The sequence below is a fragment of the Zalophus californianus genome, chromosome 10 (assembly GCF_009762305.2).
Source record: "Zalophus californianus isolate mZalCal1 chromosome 10, mZalCal1.pri.v2, whole genome shotgun sequence".
Taxonomy (NCBI): domain Eukaryota; kingdom Metazoa; phylum Chordata; class Mammalia; order Carnivora; family Otariidae; genus Zalophus; species Zalophus californianus.
In genome coordinates, this window is record NC_045604.1 from 53,149,374 (window position 1) to 53,171,222 (window position 21,849).

At 40.1% G+C, this 21,849-nt stretch overlaps 1 protein-coding gene across 2 annotated transcripts in view; it reads right to left on the reverse strand.

The window, feature by feature from the left end:
• The window catches only part of ZBTB37 (zinc finger and BTB domain containing 37), a 26,890-nt gene continuing 5,041 nt past the window's right edge, over positions 1–21,849 (reverse strand). For both annotated transcript variants that reach the window (XM_027613395.2, XM_027613394.2), the window contains exon 4: positions 1–16,418. In XM_027613395.2, the coding sequence (XP_027469196.1) occupies positions 15,930–16,418 (489 nt within the window). In that variant the 3' untranslated portion in view covers positions 1–15,929. The remainder of the gene's footprint in view (positions 16,419–21,849) is intronic.

Genomic DNA, 21,849 nt, shown 5'->3' on the forward strand with positions numbered 1-21,849 from the left:
ATAAACAGAAAAACCAGACAGTCAAATCTGAGTATTAAACCATTTAATTCTCAAACCACTCACATGCATAATGTTCTTTTACACAGTGTTAAAATAAAGAGGAAAATGTATTTTTATACAAACAGAATTTCAAGTATACATTAATAGACTTTTCAAATTACTAACCAAGTTGCTAAGATTTCATTCACATTGTTCTTAAAGCTGTTCAACGAGAAAGCTTTTGCTAAACTGCTTTAAATATGTTTATATAAACCCATATCTTCACTCTTTTTCTGACTCTCCCTCCCCCCAACCCCAGTCTCGGCCCGCCCTCCTGCCCTCCCCCCTCCCCCGACACGACAGGGCTTCTGGGGCTCTAGGAGACATGCAACCCCACCAAGGACTATTGGCTTGTCATCAGGGGAAGGACAGAATCTACAGGAGGAGAGACTGAGAACACCTGTCAAATTAAGGGAGAGAACAAATCTAATATTTAGAAATGACACAAATCAGAATCGTATCTTATAGCCTTTATATTTTCACCTTTTTCCTTAAAGAAATCTCAGCCTCCCACAAAACCACCTAGAAGTTTCTGACAATTTGGTAGCTGAGCAAATAACTTAATATTGGGTATTGTCCCCAGGGAAACTTCTGCAATCAGGGTAGGCATTTTAAATGTCTTCATTTTTGGTTGTTTCTTTTTTTCCCTTTGGCAAGGGGTGGGGACAGCTTAAAAATGGGTAGGATTTGTGTTGACATTAAGGAATTTGGTTAATTTCACAGGGTCTGGCAGGAGTTCTCCCTCCTCACCTCTCCTCCTGAAGTAATCTGGCTTTCAGGGCCAGGAACAGCCACTCTCCTTAGGAATTAAAGTGCATTTGTTCAGTAAAAGGGGGGTGAGGGGAGGTGCGGTTTACACTTAAGTGATAATGATTAAAAGAGGGTGGGGTGAGAAAATCCTATTCCTATATATAGGTATTTATAATTAAGGTCGTAATAAAAACAGATATTCTCTAAGGAAATAAGATGCATGAACCCAGGCCAGCACCCTCAGAGGTGGAAGAGCGCTCACCTGGCTCACTGACCTTTCGGAGGCATCTTTATTAATGGTGTAATAGCTTCAGATGAAAGACACAAACCTCAAATGTTTGTTTTTTCAAAGGGAAAAAACAGACTGGTAGGTTCTTATAGTTTAAAACTCTACCTCATTCCCTTTCAGGGATAACATTTTAGAAATTGATTGTCTGTTTTAATATGAATCTTTGATTAGCAAGTTGTGAAAAAATGTTAAGTTTGTCGCTTACAAATATTACGGTAGCCTTTAAAAACACAGGAAGGGGGGGGCATGTTGATTCTTGCTAATGGTATCAGCTGAGGGGAAGAGAAATTGTCCTATAATCTCTATTTGATAGCTACCACCAGGACCTTATTTTCTGACTATTTTCCTTGAAATGCTTTACTATTTCTTGGGGGACAAACCCAAGAGTTTTCCAAAGAGAAGTAAATGCTACATTATTAGCTGTATGAAGAAGTGATGGGCTCAAGATGAGAAGGGGGGAAATGGTCCTGGGTTCTGGCCTCTGAGTCCAGTGTGATCTGCTTTTCACAGTGACCAGTGGGAAGGCACAGTGCCAGGGACAGGTAGATGGGGGACAGTTGTCACCCACCATATAAGCACCATAGAGAACAGGTGGACAGATTTCTTTCAGACCATGTCCATCTGAAGGAAACCACATTTCAGCTACCTTGATTTTTCTATCTTTAAACCCTCAGCCTTCTCTTCTCCTCCCAGGGGCAGAGCGTGAGTGAGTCCCAACCCTGAATGACGAGGAGCCAGGAAATCTAAGTGCTCTTCCAAATGTACTTCTCCCTTTACTCACTTAGGCTAACATGCCAAAGATGGAGAGTTCTGGTTTTAAGATTCCTTAAAGGAGAGGCCATTGGTTCCTTACTGAATTGGCAGATCTCTTCAAGTTCTGCCATTAGATCACAAAATAACGCAACGGGCTAAAACTGTGAACACAGACCAGAGCAGATAAAAAAGTAATGGACTGAGAGAGAACACATTTCTCTAGTTTGGGAATGTTTTTCTTTTGTTGAGTAGGGGGAGGGTGGTGAAACTGTGATCAGACTAGCATTTGTGTAGCTGTTTCCTAAAGGACTCCTTAGAAGTTGAAGAGGAATCAGCAAGCCAATCCAGTAGGGCAGACAACTTGACTGAACTTCACAGTTCTGACAGAGAATTCCTGTAGGGCATTTGTTTCATTCCTTGCTTAAAATATAGAACAAGTTTATATATTTTGTACCATTACTGACCCATCCTCCTTGTCTACTCCCCCCCCCGCCCCCCAGGAATCATAAAATCCAGTGCAGTGTGATTTGCATAAAGTTCAACAATGGTTCACAGTACTCCACAACCCTCTTCAGTATGACACCCTAACGCGTTACTCTCTGGATGCATGCAAGTCCCAAAGGCTACTGTTTTTCTATTCCACCCCATATTGAGAAGCCTTCATAAATTTTCTAAGGCATAGGAGGCATTTTCTCTAAAAGACATTGCAGCATTACATGCAATGTAAAGAGCCAGGCCTCCAGGTTATTTTAATGAAATGTCAAGGCCTGATGCTAATTCAGTCCTCTGCACTAGCCAATCTTTCCATCTAACCGATTTTTCTTCTTGAACACACCGTGACCTATTTGAAATTTAAAGTATCAATTATTGTAGGCAATATATGAATGAAAATTTCTATGGTGCCCAGAATTCTCTCAGAAAGAGACTGCTATATCTGAACTTGCTCTTAAACAAAAATTTCTATCAGGAACGAGAAATCACTTGGTAGCTAGTCAGTTTGAATGGGGTTGGGGGGTTGGTGTCTCACTCGTAAGGTAATCAAACAGTTCTCCCCTTCCCATTACCGTGTGCGAGTTGCCACGGGCAGGGCAGGCATTTTTACTACCTGGGATGGGGAGAAAGATAGGGAACCTCACTTAGGAATTACCAGGTTAGGTCTCTGACATCCTGGAATAAAGATACTAAAATGACTCATTTCACATTTCATGTAAAATTCAGAAACATTTAAGCCTTAGCTAGTGCATTTCATTCACAAAGCAAACACAAAAAACTCCAAAAAACAAACAAAAAAACCCCAAGGAAAAGTGAAAGTCACTTTACATTGAAATCCCACTTAGAAGACAGGCTAAGAGACAAATAATCAAATGTATCACCATCACCCCCAGGAAGGATCCTTCTCTTTTTCCATTAACTTTAATAATGCTTATTTTACAAATAGAAATCATCCTAGATGGGGTGGGCTTGGCCCTTTTAGTAAGTTCAAGTGCTCTATTTTAGCTACTAGCAGAGTTGAGAAATCTCCACTCAAATCATGTACGCAAAGAGGATTCTAGAGACCAGACTTTGAAAATCTGTTTTGCTTACTTATGCACACCTTGTATTTGGTATAGAGACGAAACTGGATGGATGGTAACATCTCTCTCCAGAATTACTTTGAGGACAAATGGATGATCCATTTTACCACCTGAGCCTTGGCCCACTTTTAAACTCAGAGCCATGCTGGGCTAGCAATAAAGATATCTTATGACACAAAAAGAACTAGACTGAGGTTATCCTGCTGCAGGCCACTCAAGATTACCTGGCCAGTGATTCTCAACCTTGGCTGCCCACTAGAATCAGCTGCGGGGCTTTTAAAGCCCAAGCTGCACAGCACACCAATTCAACATCAGGGTCCGGCAGGGGCCCCAGGCAACAGTCATTTCTTACACGTCCCACGTGATTCTAATGTGCAGCCAAGATGGAAAACTCCTGGCTTAGGTCAACTGGCTCTGTAATAAAAAGCATTCAGGCCAGTGTTCACTTAGGCCAGAGGGAAGAAGGGTAGGACTCCATGCTTACTCTCAGATCCACAGATTTACTATGCGCCCCAAAGACAGGCCTAGGCATTTCTCACCTTTTTGTTTTTTAAATAAATCACTTTGGCTGTAACAGGTCACACTGCCAACAGTAAATTTCGGATTTAGGTAAGTCTGCATTTAAGTATGTGTTATAGCAAAACACCTGGGGACAGGCCTAGAACAGACTTGGCACAAAAAGATAAGCCAGAGGGAAGAAGTTTCCTAAGCAGGAGTTAATTCCTGAGTCTAGGATATTAGCATGGCTTATAAAATGACAATTATTCTACAGTTAGAATAACAATAGCTGGGCAGCTCTTCCCCTGTGCTTTAATAAACACACACACACAGAAAAGAAAGGAAGAGAACCAACAGCTGTGGTGAGTAGACTCACATGATTTCCTGCCTCAGCTCCCTCCAGGACTCACGCTGTACTCAGGCAGAGGTGACTTAGATCAGTGGCCTCCTAGGAGTAATGCCTGTCTCATTAATTGGAATTTCACACTGTATCATCATTTGCCCTTCCCAGTCACCAGGACAGCAAATACTGATCAGCTAGTACCTAAACACAGAGGCCAACCTGTAAACATCTGAGACTAGATCACTCTCTCATTCTCACTCCTAACCCGAGAATCCCGGTTTGCACGTTACAAGCAGCCAGTGCCTTAGAATGAAAAGGTGGAAAGCACCACAGGAGATCTATGATAGGGTCGAGAGTCCTTCTTAAGCCAGAACACGTGTTCAAAATGTAGGTAACCTGATATGGCTCGGTGTACGAGCAGCCCAAACAGTAAGCTGAGCATCACAACCGAATGTAAAGATTAGGTGGTGTGCCTCGTGGCAGGGTATTACTGAAACTCAATTTCCTGACACCCGCAACATTCAAGTGAGGTCATCTTGACTACTACAACAGCAGAGGCATTAACAGGAATGTCTCTCTGGAGTGACTAAAAGCAAAACAAGTCATCTAAAAACCCATGGCATTCATCCCTCTGTGTCAGGATACTGGCAGAAGGCTCATCACTGGGAAAATACCACCGTTAGTCATCTGGTCCCCCAGTAATGGACTGCAAATGGCAATGAACAAAAAAGCAGCTCAGGACTCAAACAAAATTTTCATATTTCATTAAAAGGAGTTTGGTGCGTCTTTAAAAAAAAAACCAGGAAGATTCCACATGCACTGGCTACTCTTGCCAAATAGAAGCCAGCAGATAAAAGCACTAAACCAAAGCATTCTGACACTGTTGGATTTCGACACCAGAGGTAAGTACCAACATCTGCACGTGACCAGGAGATACTGCAACCTCTAGACTGTGTGTCTGGCTTTCCTTCGCTTGCTACAAAAAGCACACTCTTTCTTCAGCCAAGTGCTCAGAGGTAGAGGAGCTGAAGTGAGTACAAAAGAGGACGAGGTGGACAGTGGCTGAGGAATGCAGCTTCCTGCCCAAAGGGCTACAGGGCAATCTTGGAATATGCTCAGTCTTTAATGGGAGGTAGACTATTCTACATTGACTTATCTGCCTTCATCAGACACCTTTTTCTCACACACACACACACACATAAAATCACACAGACATCGCTGGCAACTCGCGATAAAATTGCAACTTGCAGCAACAGCACACCCACCCCAACAGCTCCTTTCACTCTAAATTTGATATGAAACCCCAGCCCTTCTCAGGTAGATGCAAGCCAAGTTTGTTATTTTGAGGTCCCTCCTTATGCCAGGCTTTTTAAACATACATTTCACTTTAACACCTACATTTTTTTTTGTCTCTAAACAACAGCTACACTAAGTGGGTGCAATGTGTTATAACATCTTTATAAATAGAAAGTGCAAGAAATAATTTTCTTAGCCAAAATACAAAGCAACAAAAAGCTCTCATAGCCTACTATGCCAAGAATTTGATTTTTTAGAATCAATGATACAGCTAACAAATGCTTCTAATGCTACCAAGGTCATAATGGATGAGTAAATATATTTATAAACATTTATGAAAAAAGATATTATGAAAATAGCCAAACTTCCCACAAAAGTTATTTGCATGAACTATCTTTAGTATACCACTCTGTGTTCAATGCACATGCATATACAATTGAGTTATATTAGTGTTATTTTTATTGGGCCAGTTTTCCAAAAAGAAAACAGGCTAATTTTTTAAAACTTCAAGTTACATGATTTAATATCATTTTTGTAAAAATATTAGAAATACCATATAAATCCTAAATATCTCTGCTATCTGACTGATAGCGGTTCTAGACATAGAATTCAGCCACACTCTCAGTGACCCCCACTTGAGCATCTCGGCTTCCAGAGGAAACACATTTTAAGCTTTGTTCCCTGTGTTGTAATTCTGTTTTTGCAGTGGTTCTTAGACAACCACTATAGTGAGGACTCTATTTCTTTATAGGAAACTCAGGAGATCATCTTCAAATATGTCACGAACATCTGCTTTAAGACGTAGCTAAGAGCAGAAATCTGAACCCTAAGGAATTTCTATTCCCGCAGGGCACAGTGACCTGCCTAAAATGCTAGAAAGACTCACTGTGTTCTCAATCTACAGGTTCCCTTTCTTCTGACTCTGTTCTCTTCTGCAAATCAAGACCACAGTACTTCATTCTCATGCCACCAGCAGAGGATTTCAAACTTAAGCGCCACAGAGAACCTAGAGGAGGGCCCAAAGAGCTATCCCATACAGAACGTGAGACTTCTCCATAGATGACCGTAAGATTTTTCATTCCCTGGGAATATATTTTCAAAGTCTTCTCTGTCACAAAAAGCAGACTTTGAGGTCCATCAGAGTGGAAATGTGGATCAAAAAGAAAATGTTAAGGCTCGTTTGTTTTTATTCATTGAAATTTGCCCCAATCCTTATATGATAAAATCTAATCTTGATGCCTAAATGCCTCAAACATTTCATCCCTGGCTATCCAACTACAAATGCCAAAGTCTTTTTCCCTTCCTAGCATTTTGTAGAGCCCTATATTAAGCCTTCAGCACTGAGTACCCTCCCTTTCCTGTGTCTGCAATTCCTGAGGCCTGACCTAAGAAAGAGAGACCTCTTCACGGGATGACCAGCAAGAAGCCCTCACAGCTAATTCTCCAGGAACCCACTGCCCATGGCATGAATAGATAATCCCAAATCTTTCTTCTCTTACAAAGCATATTGGTCTGGGGGTGATCATTTTTAGAGCAGAATTTATTCTCTGCCCATAATTCTTCTGTCACAGCAATAGTCTAACAGTATCAGCCAGCAGGAGTTTAAATAAAGCACCCTAAATCTGACAGAAATCCTCACAGTTCAGTGATCTGTTACTTTAGATGACAGGTTGACAGCAACTGCTAATTTTATTTATTTTTTTAAAAAAGATTTTTATTTATTTGACAGAGAGAGAGACAGCGAGAGAGGGAACACAAGCAGGGGGAGTGGCAGAGGGAGAAGCAGGCTCCCCGCTGAGCAGGGAGCCCGATGTGGGGCTTGATCCCAGGACCCTGGGATCATGACCTGAGCTGAAGGCAGACGCTTAATGACTGAGCCACCCAGGTGCCCCATCAACTGCTGATTTTAAAGGATTAACAACATATTAAATTGAGCAATGAATTTTCCCATATGAAAGGTGATAAAAAATGGGATGAACTTATTCATCTTGTAGCACAGAACTGCGCCTGAGGTGGTGTGGTGTCAGTTAAGGTGGGACTAGGGTATGCAGGCGAAGCTTTCAACTATCTCAAGAATATGATCCATGTAGTCACGCAATAGAAACTCCCGTTGAAAGAGATTTAGTAGCCATTTGAATTTTCCATACCACAGGAGTTTTTGCCTATTTGTAAACTTAAATACAGTTGACATCTCTAACAGATAAATTTCTGTAACAGCAAGCTTTTTACTCCCTCTGGGGTATTTCTGGCTCAGTATGTACAGTTACTGTAGCTTCACAGGAAAAAAAAACAAAACCAGCAAATGCTCACAACTTGGAACTTGGAACAAAAGAAAAATGAAATGGAAATTTTGCTATAAGATAAATGAAACTCAGTGGGTAGGTAGCTAATGAAACCTTTTCGGGGTGTGTGTCTCATTCTCCTTCTAGCTCCTTGACTGACCCACGGTAGACATCGTAAGTGGTTTCTATGGCACAAACAACTAATCCAAAATGAATGAACACAGAAAAGTCCAGAGAAGTCAATAACCTAATGCTACCTACGACAGATTAAAGTAGTCCCAAATCCTTGACATACATGCCATCAAGTGGTATTTCCTCTCCCCTTGAGTCTGGGCTGACCAGTGACTTCTCTGACCAACAGCGTATGGGGGTGACTCTATGATAGTTCTGAGCCTGGCCTTGGAGGCCTGGCACCATCTGCCCAGCTTCTTAGAGGCCTGAGCTGCCATTTAATAAGTCTGACTGCCCCGACGCAGAGACCACATGGGAAGTCCCTGAGACTCCAGAGGGGGAGAGGAGACCTGCTGAGCCCCAAGTCTTCTAGCCCTCCCGCAAGGTGTCAGGCACGTGAGATCAGCGCGGACACTCCAGACCAGTCCAACCACCTGCTGAATACAACCAGGTGACCTCAGTCATCATCACAGGGAACAAGAGAATTGCCTAGAGGAGCCTTTATTTCTGATTCACAACATCACAAGATATATAAAATTGTTTTAGGTCACTATAGTTTAGGGCAGTTTGTTACAAAGCTAGATATACAAGAATGCTATCTTTCAATTTTTGCCTTGGTGGTAACCTGAACTGAGTCACAGTTAGATCTATCAAGTGGGCGACTCCTGAATCAATGGGCAATACCTCCAGAAAATATTCACCATTCAACATCTGCTCAGAGACACTATCTTTTGAAGAAATCTTCCAATCATGCTTTCTTGAGTTAAAAATCCACTGAAAGCAGTACTGTTACTGGCTATTCTTTATTCCAGGTCACCCCAACTCTTTATAAGTAAACAGAGTCAATATGATGTAGTGGAGAGAGTCTGGGCTTTGGAATCAGATTGGAAAATACTGGGTCTGCAATTTATTCACTGTGTAACCCTGGGCTCCTCAGTTTCTTCACCTATAAAATGTGATATAATTACGCTTCTTAAAGGCAACATAGTCTAGTAGAGTGTCAACTCTAGTGTCAGACTGCCTGGGTCAACCTTTCTGTGCCTCAATTTCTATTTCTGCCTCTCTAAAGTGAGGAGAGTAACAGTGTCTACCCAGACGGGACTGCTGTAAGGATTAGGTGAGTTAACCAATGTGAAACACATGGATCCGTGCCTGGCACATAGTAAGCATTCAAAAAAACTCTCAACCATTTTTAGTTCTACTGTTATTAACTCACAGGATTATTCTGAGGATTAACTGCAATTATGCCACTAAAGCATTTAGGACAGTTAATTCTGTCCCCTTCTCTTTGATCTCTGAGGTGAAAAGTGCAGGCTTTTAAAAAGCGTACATCCAGACTCCAACCAAGTGGATTCAGGACTCTCAAGTATAGGAAGCCACATCTAAACTATGTCTAAAATCAATTTTGTTATATAAGTTCCAAGCATACGGTCAGGTACCAAAAAGTACTTAATATTTACTTTATGGAACAGATTCTCCTGTATGCTACTTATCACTTAAGATAAGTGATTTCACAGAATAGGAAACATTTTCCCACGAGAAACTCTGACTTTTGGCATCATGGATTAATGCAAATTCTAAGATTCACAGTATATTAAATTGTGCTGTTGTCCATGTAAGATGCTGCACATCTATCTCCCTTAACTGGATGGTGAATTCTAGTCTCCTCAACAGGACTTACCAGTGGACATGAAAGAAGCAAGCATTAGAAGAGTTTTATTTTTCATGAATTGTTCTGCCTTTATACCTTAGCTCTGTTGCTTAAAGCTTCCACTATTTGAGTGAGCCAGCCCCTCTTAACTGTGTTAAGATGGGAAGTACTTGTTATATAGATAATGGGGAAGATGTGAGAGAAGACATTTATTCACGTATATACTCTGTGAAGACACTATACATTTCAAGTAATAACTGCCTTTTAAGTCATTGCTGTTCCTCGCAGTTGAGGGATACGGTAGTCTGCCTATACAAGAAAACTGGAGAGTCTGTGCAGATATCCTCCGAGTTTTAATACCACTGTTGCTGTCAGTAATTACATCCTTTGGAATGTAACTAAGTCAGGTGTTTGAAGGGACTCATAATATCCAACTTTGGCCTGTCCTGAGCAAGAAACACCTACTTACTGCAAAGTAAAAAGACTGGTCTTGGGAAAAGCCTACCTAAAAATGAGAAGACTGAAAACAGAGAAACAGACTCTAGAAAGCAAAGGCGGCAAAACATAAGACTGGTAATTATCAAAGAAATCATAATGCTGGGCAAACAACATTGTTTTCAACGCATTCGCATAGAAATGACAACTATTCCCTAGACCTCACACGGCGCTGGAGGCAGACGGTCCATCCGGCTCTCTAAATTCAATCACTTTCACAAGTTCTATATCTCAGATTAATCAGAATCCCAAATTTTTCAGAAAAGCAACACTCCAAAATCTCAAGAACCCTGTATTACTCTAAGTGTGCTATGACAAGGCAGTTCTAACCTAGGCAAATATTCTGGAACTTTATAGGTAAGGGTCATCTATTATTCATAGGGCATATCATATAAAACTTACTAATAACCAACTTAGAAAAAAGGAACTTTAAGAATAAAATGCCTAGTAGAGAGGTGCCTTACTGGAGGTTAGGTCACTCATCCGAACTTGGTATGTGTTGGTTGAGCTGACAACAAAGTATGAATCAAATTCATTGCATCGTGTCAGCATGGCCTAGAACATTTTGTCCTGATAAATTTAACTCAGAAGTCTATGCATGATTTCCAGATGGGGCACAATTATATTCTCCTCTTGCAAGGAATTCTGTTAATAATCATCCTAACATTTTCCATTTTTTGCACATCTGGCATAAATAAGCTATTTGAACAGTAAGAATGAACATTCAGAGAGCAAATAAATAATGGGTCAGTATATATTTAGAAAAATGATAGTAACAGAAATTGTAAGATGGGTCTAAGAGGAATTTGAAGTCCTCAGAGATTTCATTATGTTTTAAAACATTCATTGGGAAAAAAAAGATAAAGGAAGGGAAAAAGATTTGGCTTTTTACTACTGCACATGGAACAGAGTGAGTTTGAGGAAATGAAAATTTAGATTTGTAGTACAGGGAAAGGGTAGAGGTTTCTAATCTAGAAAGCAGTATTTTGGGTAAGAATCAAACCACTTATTCATAACAGAAGTTAATTTTTAATACTAATGGGAAAATTCATTCTTGCCATCATTATGCAAATCAGTTCAAGTGTTCTCAGAGGAATGGCAAAACTTATAAAAACATTAATTTTTTACAGTAGTTTATGTAAACATGGTACTCATTTAATCCTACATTATTATCACGGGAATTATTTTTTAAATTATTTTCTTACATCCGTAACTACTATCCTAAACTTTAATCTACCTGCACCTTTAAGGCAAGGACAGATCGTACGGCTATTCTAAATGCTTTTAAAGCAATGGGAATCAAGAAGGAACACAGAGAGGGTTATGAGACAAAGATCTAGAAAAAGATGGCAAGCTCTTTCAAGAAACTGATGCATACATGGCAACATGAATTTAAAACCTCAACCAAACTATTATAAAGACAAAATGGCAGGAGTGACAAATTTGGGGGTCATTCTTTCAAATCTAATTCTGGAGTTAGCAAACTTTTCTGTCAGGTGACAAACAGTGCATTTTCAGGCTTTGCTGGCCATGTGGTCTGAGTCACAAGCACTCCACTTTGCCATCACAGTAGAAATAACACCTGAAGAACAGGTGTGGCCCCATTCCACCATCACTATCTTAACACAAATAGATGGCCTCAGGATTGGGCCCTGGGGGCCGCAGTCTGCTGAACCCTTATCTAATTCATAAATTCTAGGGATATACTTTGCTAAGGGGCATCCTCTTGAACCCAGGAGTTTACCTGACGTAATAGCTTGGTGTCCCTTTTCTAAATCTCAGCAACTAAAATACTTCAATATTGTGCACCCTTCCGAAATGGCAAAGGTAAAGAGCCCCCGTTTTCAAAGACAAGTTCAATAAGGGCCTCTTTGTTATGCCTTAAACCAGTAAGTAGATAAAGAGGAGAGCATCTGAGGAAGAGAAAACGAACAAACACCTGTCTGTTGGATCTGAAGAGAGAAAAACTTCCAGGATTCCAACCCCTTCCTGATTAAATGCCTTCCACTAGGATTAAGCAGACTGCTGTCTTTGTTCAATTTAATTTCCTTTCCATTATCCGTTGTTTTTATTTCTTTAAATTAGATCTTCTAGTCAAACAAAATATAATTTTTACTAGTTAAAAGAAATGAAATTTGTGTCAAGTAACAGCTAAAATTTTTTAAAGTTATTTCTTGATCAGAGACTACTCAGCTAAGGATGAAGTTCATTATTCAATACTCTTCCTTCAGACCACTTCCAACCAAGGCCAGATTTCAACTATGAAGGTGGGAGGAGAATGGTTTATTTCTATTGTCACAACATCTTTGGAAACTCTGTTTCACTGATATAGAGGGAACTGGAAACATTTAAAAATACCAAAAAACAAAATAACAAGAAAACTTTCCTCAACTGCTACCTCCCTTCTTTTCCAATCCTTATCCTTTAGGGACAAACTTATTTTTACTTATTCAAGATTAGATTTAACTGTCTGGCATAATGATGGCTTGGGGGTAGTTGGCAAATTACATAAAATAAAACTCAACTCGTTCAGAGGTAAATATGGTTCTGAGTAAAGAGAGAACAAGTCATTAGAAAGAGCCCTTCTGCCTAAGTACAGTGTTCCTGTTCATGCCAATGCTATATTTATATACTGGTATCAGAGTTCAGAGAGAATAAAAGGTACCTCTTAGAATGAAAACAGATTAATATACTGCCATCTCTCTTCTTTTGTTGAGAATATTGGGTAGCTCCTTTGCTATTAAGGGCCACTCGATGAATGAAAACGGTCCCAGTGTTTGCTATTTCATGGCATTAAAGTACTTAATGATGATTTAGCTCTCATTGCTAATGCAGTTCCCTTCACAAGGTGACATGTGCAAGTTAAGATTTGGTAATGAGTTTTCAGCATTAGCTAAAGTCCATTTAGTACATCCTTAAGAGAGGTATCCTCTGTGCACACACCAATACAACTATTCATTAATGTAGACAGAACACTACTAACTTCCATGACCCTACAGTGATGTTAACTAAGAACTAGGACAATGTCACAGTGAACCTGGATAAAAATCTTGGATAGTTATTTAGAATAATAAAAGCTTTTGTGGCTAAAATGGAAATTGCTTTCAGAAACTTGAATTTGTTTAAAAGCTAGCCTGGCTTGTATGTTCATGGATTTCATGGCTCTGGGCTAGGCCAATTAAGAGGCGAGAACCAGCAAATGTGCTGCTATGGTCCCAGAAGACCGGGTAGCACTCTATTCACAGTATCAATACAGCGAATAACCTAGGACAAGTGAATGACAAGGGAGAGGGACCCACCAAACACTCACAGCATTTCCACATCTGCTCAACAGTTCCTACTTCGTTTAAGAGGTTTGTTGCTAATCCTGGCCAGAGGACTGACAGATGCTGCAGAGTTTCTCTTGACAGAGATTACTGCACTTCACCTTTACGATTTGGTAATAGTTTTAAAAAGCTCTATTTCCTCATGGAAAATCTAAGAAACTAACAAAGCATAAAGAACTTTCCAGCATACTACTTCTCACAAGTAGGGTGGACTTAACATTTTTTTGGTAGGCTTAAAAGCTCCATAGACAGCAGCAAATTCTGTACTTCTCACCTTCCTGCCTATTCAGTGATGAATCTGTCCACAGACAGCCTGGATGACCTACAAAAAGGTTTCCCTAAAGATTTGAGTCTAATTTCAAATCCACTTCTAGGCCACAGAGCATAGCTGGTCCCTAAGATGGCCCTATTGTGCTGTTGCCCAACTAAAGAGGAGAGTGCCCCAGTCTATGTCTCTGAAAGACAAGACAGCTTTGGCAGACCGTGTAAGGGTAGGCTCTTATCAAATGGTAGCATCATTACATTCCTATTAAAAGACGCATTTCTACATTTTTCCAGAAGAGAAAATAACCACTCTCCAGTGACACGGTGCAGCTTTATGGGTATGTACAATTCGCAGATTGCTTACAAGTTACTCTTTGCACTCTAACTTCCTATCATCAAAGAAATGCCATTCTTTCCTACCCACCTTTCCACATACCACAAAGCATTCTCAGGAAGGGAGCACGCTACTAACATTCTCACAAATGGCTCACCAGTGCAGGCATGACCAGCCCCGCCCCCGCCCCAGATCTCTTTTACAATCATCTATGCTTCTGCACCAAAATAACTGCTTAAACCACTGCATATTTAAAAACTCTTAAAACATTAATGATCAACTAGGAGAAGCTATGGATTGTTCTCTTTTCTATTTGTACTGTAAGCATCTCCTTGCCCGCACCCCTTACTAATCCTCCTCTATTCTCTGAATGTGAGACAGGGCATCTAAAACTCTACATGTTTGGTAAATTTTTTCTGACTCTCAGTGCTGGATTAAGAATCTCAGAAATTCCCAGAATTACCAAAAAGGTCCCTTGAAGTTTTAAAAATCTTAGGAATGATTAAGTAACCAAACCTGATCAAAACTGATCCCTTGATCAATTTATTGCAACATGATTGTGCATGATGTTTTCTGGTGAATGCCCTGTAGTGTATTATTAAAAAGCAAAGCTCTTGGAGTCACCAGCAATTTGCTGATGGTGGGTTTATGAATTACTAGGTTTGCAGACGCGAGACATGGATTTAGTGAGGTTCTTCTATTGGCTTGAAAATATAAACTATCACATATGTAGAAGGAAATGGAATTGTGGTTGCAATAAGAACCATAGTGTTGAATTTCTTCAACCACAATACTGCAGAAAAAATGTGTTTAAAACTTCATATAAAAGTTATCAAATATGGAGACCTGTAGATTTAAAAATACAGTCCAGGCTCATTTCACTGGAAAGTGACATTTTTGATGTATAATATTGCTGTTACGTGAAAGGAGGAGCCAGAGAGACTGGATGAAACTTTGGTACTCAGCCTAACACATTAATTCATCTGGACTAGAGCCATTTCCTAACACCCAAAGATAATTAAGCACTGTGGTATAAAAACACCAACCAGGAAGTTGCAGTACTCTGCGCCATTTGAAATTTGCACAAAAATCCCACTTCCTTCCCTGCTCCCCTCTTCCTCAATAGGACACTCAAGCCCCCAAATGTAGCAGAACCTACTGCGAACACTCTGCTGCTCATTTCACTTCCAGTTGCCTAAAGTGCTTCAGGTGATGCTGCCCACGAGAACACCGCTCCAAGATGGCGGCTTACATGAAATAATCAGGCAAAGTATCATCAGATGCCTAATCAGAGCAAAGATAAGGTCTGACCTTTCAAAACAGTAAGAACCACCAGGATACTTTTTTTTTTTTTTCTTCAAATGTGAAACTGCATGTTCTGGCAGGGAAGGAAGAGGAGAAATACCTCCTCCCTGTCACCATCACAACTACTTCCTTCTCTCTGGTGGCTGGCTGGTTCAGATGACCAAGGCTCCCGCTGTTTTTTAGATCTGGGCAATTACAGCCACCAGGATGATATGGACCAAAGTACAGTGTTCAAACATGACTGGTAGATAAATGACCATTTATCATCGTTTTGTTAAAAAATTTTTTTCTTATAAAGTTAACAAACCAAGGCTGTTGATCCCTGAATTAGAAAGTTGATTTGCTTGATTATTTTCCAAAGTATGAGGTGGGAAGGAGGAGGGGAAGAGCCTCTAGTGCTTCTGTGTATGTTGCTGATCCTCTAGTTTGGCAACATCTTGGGAGCATCTTCCGCTCTAGTGATGTGGCATTTTGTAAATCTAAGTACCAGCCCACGGCCCTGATGCCGGCTGCTGACGGCCCAAAGGGGAAGAGGGTCTGCCCCCTCCCCCTCGATGTTTCAATCTGGCCCAGTGGTGGACACAGAGCCCTGGGCAGTTTCCCCAGGAGCAACTGTCTCTTCTTGGGAAGGTGACTCTTCCTCAGCTTGTCCTCGAGATGTGACAGTTGTTTCCGGGGAGATGCTGTGAGGCCCCTCCAGGGGTATGCAGCCAGGGTGGTTTTTGCGAAAGTGCTGATTCAGGATGGCCTGGAAGGGGAAACTTTTGCCACAAACATGACAGTGGAAGGGTTTGTTGCCTGTGTGCTTGCGGATGTGATACTCCAGCTGATCTTTCCGGGTATACTTCTTGCCACACATGCGGCAGACGAACGGCGTGATCCCCATGTGCAGGCGCATGTGGCGGTCCAGGCTCCCCTTCTGGTTGAAAGATTTGGCGCAGTAGATGCAGGTGAGACGGGGGTTGTACCGGAACCACCGCTCAGATACTTCTTGCTCTCGGAGATACTCCACATAGCCACTTACTCCCATCATTGCAGACTCTTCGACCTGTGCCAGGTGAGGAAAGCAAGAAAGAACACCTACGCTTAAGTATACATATTAAAAGAGATCAAATCTCTTTTTACCTCTCATACTAAGCCATATGCTTATTTTTAGGAGAGATCTGAACAGGAAATTAATTACTACAACAAAGTAAAGATGTTAAGATAGGAATTAAAAGAACAATCTGGGGACATTCTATTCCATTTCTTGAGAAGAGCAAGATAGTAGAGTTACTTGGGCTGACAAACAGCATGCTCATAAAACCCCTGCTGAATGTTCTATTTTACATGATAGGAGAACCTGAGGCCATTCATACCATCCTCTTGGACTCTAGACAATTACATAGGTACTTAGGCAGTGCTGGGCCAATAGAACTTTTTGTGATGATGGGAATGTTCTGTAACCTGTTTCATCTCATATAGCAGCTCCTACCCATATGTGGCTCTTCAGCATTTGTAATATGGCTAGTGCAACTGAGGAACTGAATTTTTAATTTTAATTGCTTTCAATTAATTAAAATTTAAACTTAAATAGTCACATGTGACATGGCCAATGATAACAATACCTGATGGTATAGAATACATTATGTATGGCAAACACATCATAAATTCTATTTATGGCATTATCATTAATACCAAAATCTAATCCTGTAGTTACTACCTTTATAAAAGATAATACAATTTGTTAGTAACAGTATTCCTTTACTCAAAAATATTTTAGTGCCATATCAATATATATGATCTTCATTCTAAAGACTACTCAAATTGTAACTGACCTCAGAGCAAGTTGGCAGAAGAGGTGGGAAAGGAAACCAGACTGAGATATGGATTTACTAACTTGGTTATTCCTTCCTGTACCCTTTTCACAAATTGATAATAAATATTTACTAACTATTGTCCACCAAATACAATAACAAATAACCACAGAGAAAGAAGTGTAAGACTTGGTTTCTGATTTTGCCCTCTGAATAAAAGATAAAATTTCTGAACAAAAACCAGACAAAGAGAAACAGGATCAATACACATTCCTAATGATATTGCTCATTCACTTTTCAAACTGCTTATACTAAAGGTTACCCTTGAAATACAGTGCACAGACATATTATCATCTGGCTTTATACACCTATTTGCAGTGGTTTTGAATTGATTTAAACATATTATTAAAATAGAATAATCTGGGATGCCTGGATGGCTCAGTTGGTTAAGCGCCTGCCTTTGGCACAGGTCATGGTCCCAGGTTCCTGGGATCGAGCCCCACATCGGGCTCTCTGCTCCGCGGGGAGTCTGCTTCTCCCTCTCCCGCTCCCCCTGCTTGTGTTGCCTCTCTCGCTGTGTCTCTGTCAAATAAATAAATAAAATCTTAAAAAAAAAGACAAAGATTATTTTTTTTAATATAATCAAACTACCACTACCACACCTCAAAAACCCAGTAATTCATCAATATCAAAGACCTTAATTTGGTTTTACCTAATATGAACATTAACAATGTAAAGTTTTTAATATATGAAATAAACAAGGGTTCCTTCTATCTGAAAGCTGGGAGTGGGAACAATATATTTCTTTTAATGAATAATTTAAAAATCCTGAAATATTTTTATAACAATTTTTTGAAAGTTTATTATTTTTAGTAATCTCTACACCCAACATGGGGCTTGAACCCATGACTCCAAGATCAAGAGTAGCATGCTCTTCTAACTGAGCCAGCCAGGCACCCCTAAACATTTTGGATTTATAAATGCTTTTCATTCAAAATTCTTTATTAAAATCTCCCCATTCAGAAATTACTGATATTTTCAGTCTGCGGACTTCTGAAATATAAATAACATACATATAACATAATGTTTTGAATAAAAAGTTTTTTTAAAGGATTTTATTTATTTGAGAGAGACAGATAGTGACAGAGATAGCGAGAGAGAGCACAAGTAGGGAGGAGAGGGAGAAGCAGGCTTCCCAGCTGAGCAGGGAGCCCGATGTAGGACTCGATCCCAGGACCCTGAGATCATGACTGGAGCTGAAGGCAGACGCTTAACCAACTGAGCCACCTAGGCTCCTGAATAAAAAGCTTTTATGTGGGACACCTGGGTGGCTCAGTCCGTTGGGCGTCTGCCTTCAGCTCCAGTCATGATCCCAGGGTCCTAGGATTGAGTCCCGCATCAGGCTCCCTGCTCGGTGGGTAGCCTGCTTTTCCCTCTGCCTGCCATTCCCCCTGCTTGTGCTCTCTGACAGATAAATAGATAAAATACTTGAAAAAAAGCTTATATGTGTATATAAGCATTATAAAGATGTATGAGGCAATTACAGATGTTTGGTAGAGGCTAAAGTACAACTGCAAAGAGGAGAAAATGCAAAAGCTGACTCTGGATTAACTGGAGAAAGACTCATCTAACTTGTAATTAATTTTGTGTCCTTTTTTTGAATTTCTTTTTTTAAAGATTTTATTTGACAGAGAGAGAGAGCACAAGTAGGCAGAGCAGCAGGCATAGGGAGAGGGAGAAGCAGGGTCTCCGCCGAGCAGGGAACCCAATGCGGGGATCGATCCCAGGACCCTGGGATCATGACCCGAGCCAAAGGCAGCCGCTTAACCGACTGAGCCACCCAGGTTCCCCGCTTCTCTTGAATTTCTAAAAATGAGTTTTGTCTCCTTTCACATGTGTAAACTGACAGTGCTCTCCAGCATTTCCAACAGAACAGAAGCAGTTCTCAGCAGGCTTGGGAAGCAGTATGTGAAGTCAAGCGTTGAATAGTTAAGACTGAGGTTTTAGACGATTTCTGATTTGTTTTATATAACATTTGTTTCTGCTCCATTTCCCTGGATAATCAACACTGAACTCCCATAAAGAACGAGGGATTAGCCCACTAAAAGTTCCTGGACAAAGCACAGAATAAGTTCTCTGAGGCTTAGTTTTCTCATCCACAAAATTAAAAGTTTAGTACATGCTCTGCCAGCTCAATGAATTCTCTCAAGAGGATTCTCAGGAGAATCAAACACAATAAAGGTAACTTGAAACATTCTGAATGCATGTTATTACCCTGCATAGCAATTAAGGGTGCTGAAACGTGGCCTCAAGTGCATACTACTTAATGTGTGACCATGAGCAAGTTATTTAACTACCCTGTGTGTCAGTTTCTTCCTCTGTAAAGTGAATACAATAATAGCATCTACCTGAAAGGTTGCAAGGAGCACTGAATGAGTTAATATACCAAAGTGTTTAGTGTAGCTAAGTAAATGTTAACTATTATTAAACATTACTAACTCACAATATTATTCATAATCTTGAGGGCCCTGATTCTCTAAAAAAAAAAAAACCAAAAAACCCTAACTTTAAGGAAAGTAATGTCATACCAGTATTATCCACAAGCAGAAAGTAAATGCATTTTAGTTACCTATGCTATCTTTTTAAATTATCTTTTAAAATATATTTATTTAATTAAGTCTTTTAAGTTATCCTTTTAAGTGAATTATTCCATATAATGAATAAATTTCATATAAATGGTTTCCATATTTTCTACAATACCAGTCTAGATTCTTGACATGGCCTTCAAATATGTTCACCATTGGGGCACCTGGCTGGCTCAGTTGGTAGAACACCTGACTCTTGATCTTGGGGTTGTGGGTTTGAGCCCCATGTTGGATGTAGAGATTACTTAAAAAAATAAAATCTTAAAAAAAAAAACCCAGAAAACAAATATGTTCACCATCCTAATCTTCTAATTACTAATCAGACTCAACTGAAGTAACTTAAAAACTCATCAATTTGTGGGGCACCTGGGAGGCTCAGTCGGTTAAGTGCCTGCCTTTGGCTCGGGTCATGATCCCGGGGTGCTGGGATCGAGTCCCGTGTTGGGCTCCCTGCTCAGTGGAGAGCCTGCTTCTCCCTCTCCCTTTGCCCCTCCCACTGCTTGTTTTCTGTCAAATAAATAAAAATAAAATAAAAAATTAAAAAAATCAATTTGGCTCATTAATTTTATTTGAAGATCTCTAAAACTGGAAATTCAGACAACCAAATAATCCCCCATTTGGTAGGTGCCTCTTTACTGAGCACCTACTAAGTAGCCTTAGTTACTCAAAATTAGTGGTAAAACAACTCCTATTTATTGGGTACCTGAAAAGGCAATCAGATATGAAGATTAGAAAATGAGGACTCTGTCCTCAGGGAAATTTCAAAGTACAGGAGACTTAAAATTCATGCAAATAGAAAAAGAATAATTTATATGAGTCAGTACAGAGTTAGGAAAAATTATACCGTACGATCTGTAAATGCTACGGTGGTTTAAGGAGGGATCAAAGAGGGCTGGACTACTTAGGGCACATGGAATGAGGTGTGGGGTCTTGGTAAACCCAGACACCTGGGAAGAAGAGGGCATCCCAGACTCAAGGTACAGAGATAGGAATAAGTTTGATGTGGTTCTGACACACAGAGAAAGTCTGTTTGTTTGGGATAATAAATGCTGATGAGTGGTGGGAAAAGCTAGGTTAGAAAGATTATAATTACTTGGAAAATTCTCAGAACTGCCAAGTATTTTCACCTTCATGTGGCAGAAAAAAGAAAAAGGCACAGGATTGTTTTGAATAAAGAAGTGACCATAGCAGTTTATTCACCCCTATAATCAGGAAGCTCTTCAAGTCTATCAAAATTTGTTCTTACTGTAATGTAAGTTCATGTCTTGTTTTGGTCCTCTGCCGCAGGGAAAAAGGAACTGTGGTGGAGACTCACCATAATAAGCTTTCACACATACTAAGGTCTGTAATAATTCAGCTCTTAATATCATCTTCAGATAATATTACTTACCTGCTATTGCTTTATAGCCTGTACCTTCTGCTTTGGTTAGGTAAACACCCTTGCAGAATTCCCATTTTTATCCCTATCCCATCTACACACGAGTAAGTTACCTCTTTGTAACCACTTCTTGCAAAAATGCGTTTCATCTCTCCTGAAGAACACTCTGCTAGGGGTACAGTGATTCTCAGAACTGCCTGTTAGCTACTCCCACTCCCACAGCACTGCTCCTCAAACTGCTACAGTCTTTCCTATACGCATTTTATGTATCTGTTAGTCTGTCTTACCCACCCAGGCAGTTGTAAGGTCTGTCCCACAGGAGCATGTATTTGCCTAATAGTCACCTTCACAGGGTCACTGCATCCTATCTGAGAGGTGAAGAGAAAATCTGGGCCCTAATTATATGAGTAAAGTTACTTTTCTTCCAAGCTCCTAACATTTCCTCTAAAACCTTATTAAAACCAGAATCTATCTTCTAATAGGTACCTTCCTTTTCTGGTACCCTGGTCTGATAACATACAAGTAAATACAGTTTCTAACAATGTCTTACCACTGTTACTATACTGTGGACACAATAAACATCCAGTGGTTTACATAAAAACTAAGATACTATCATACAATGCAGAATCTAAAAATATTAGCTATCCAATCTTAATCCAC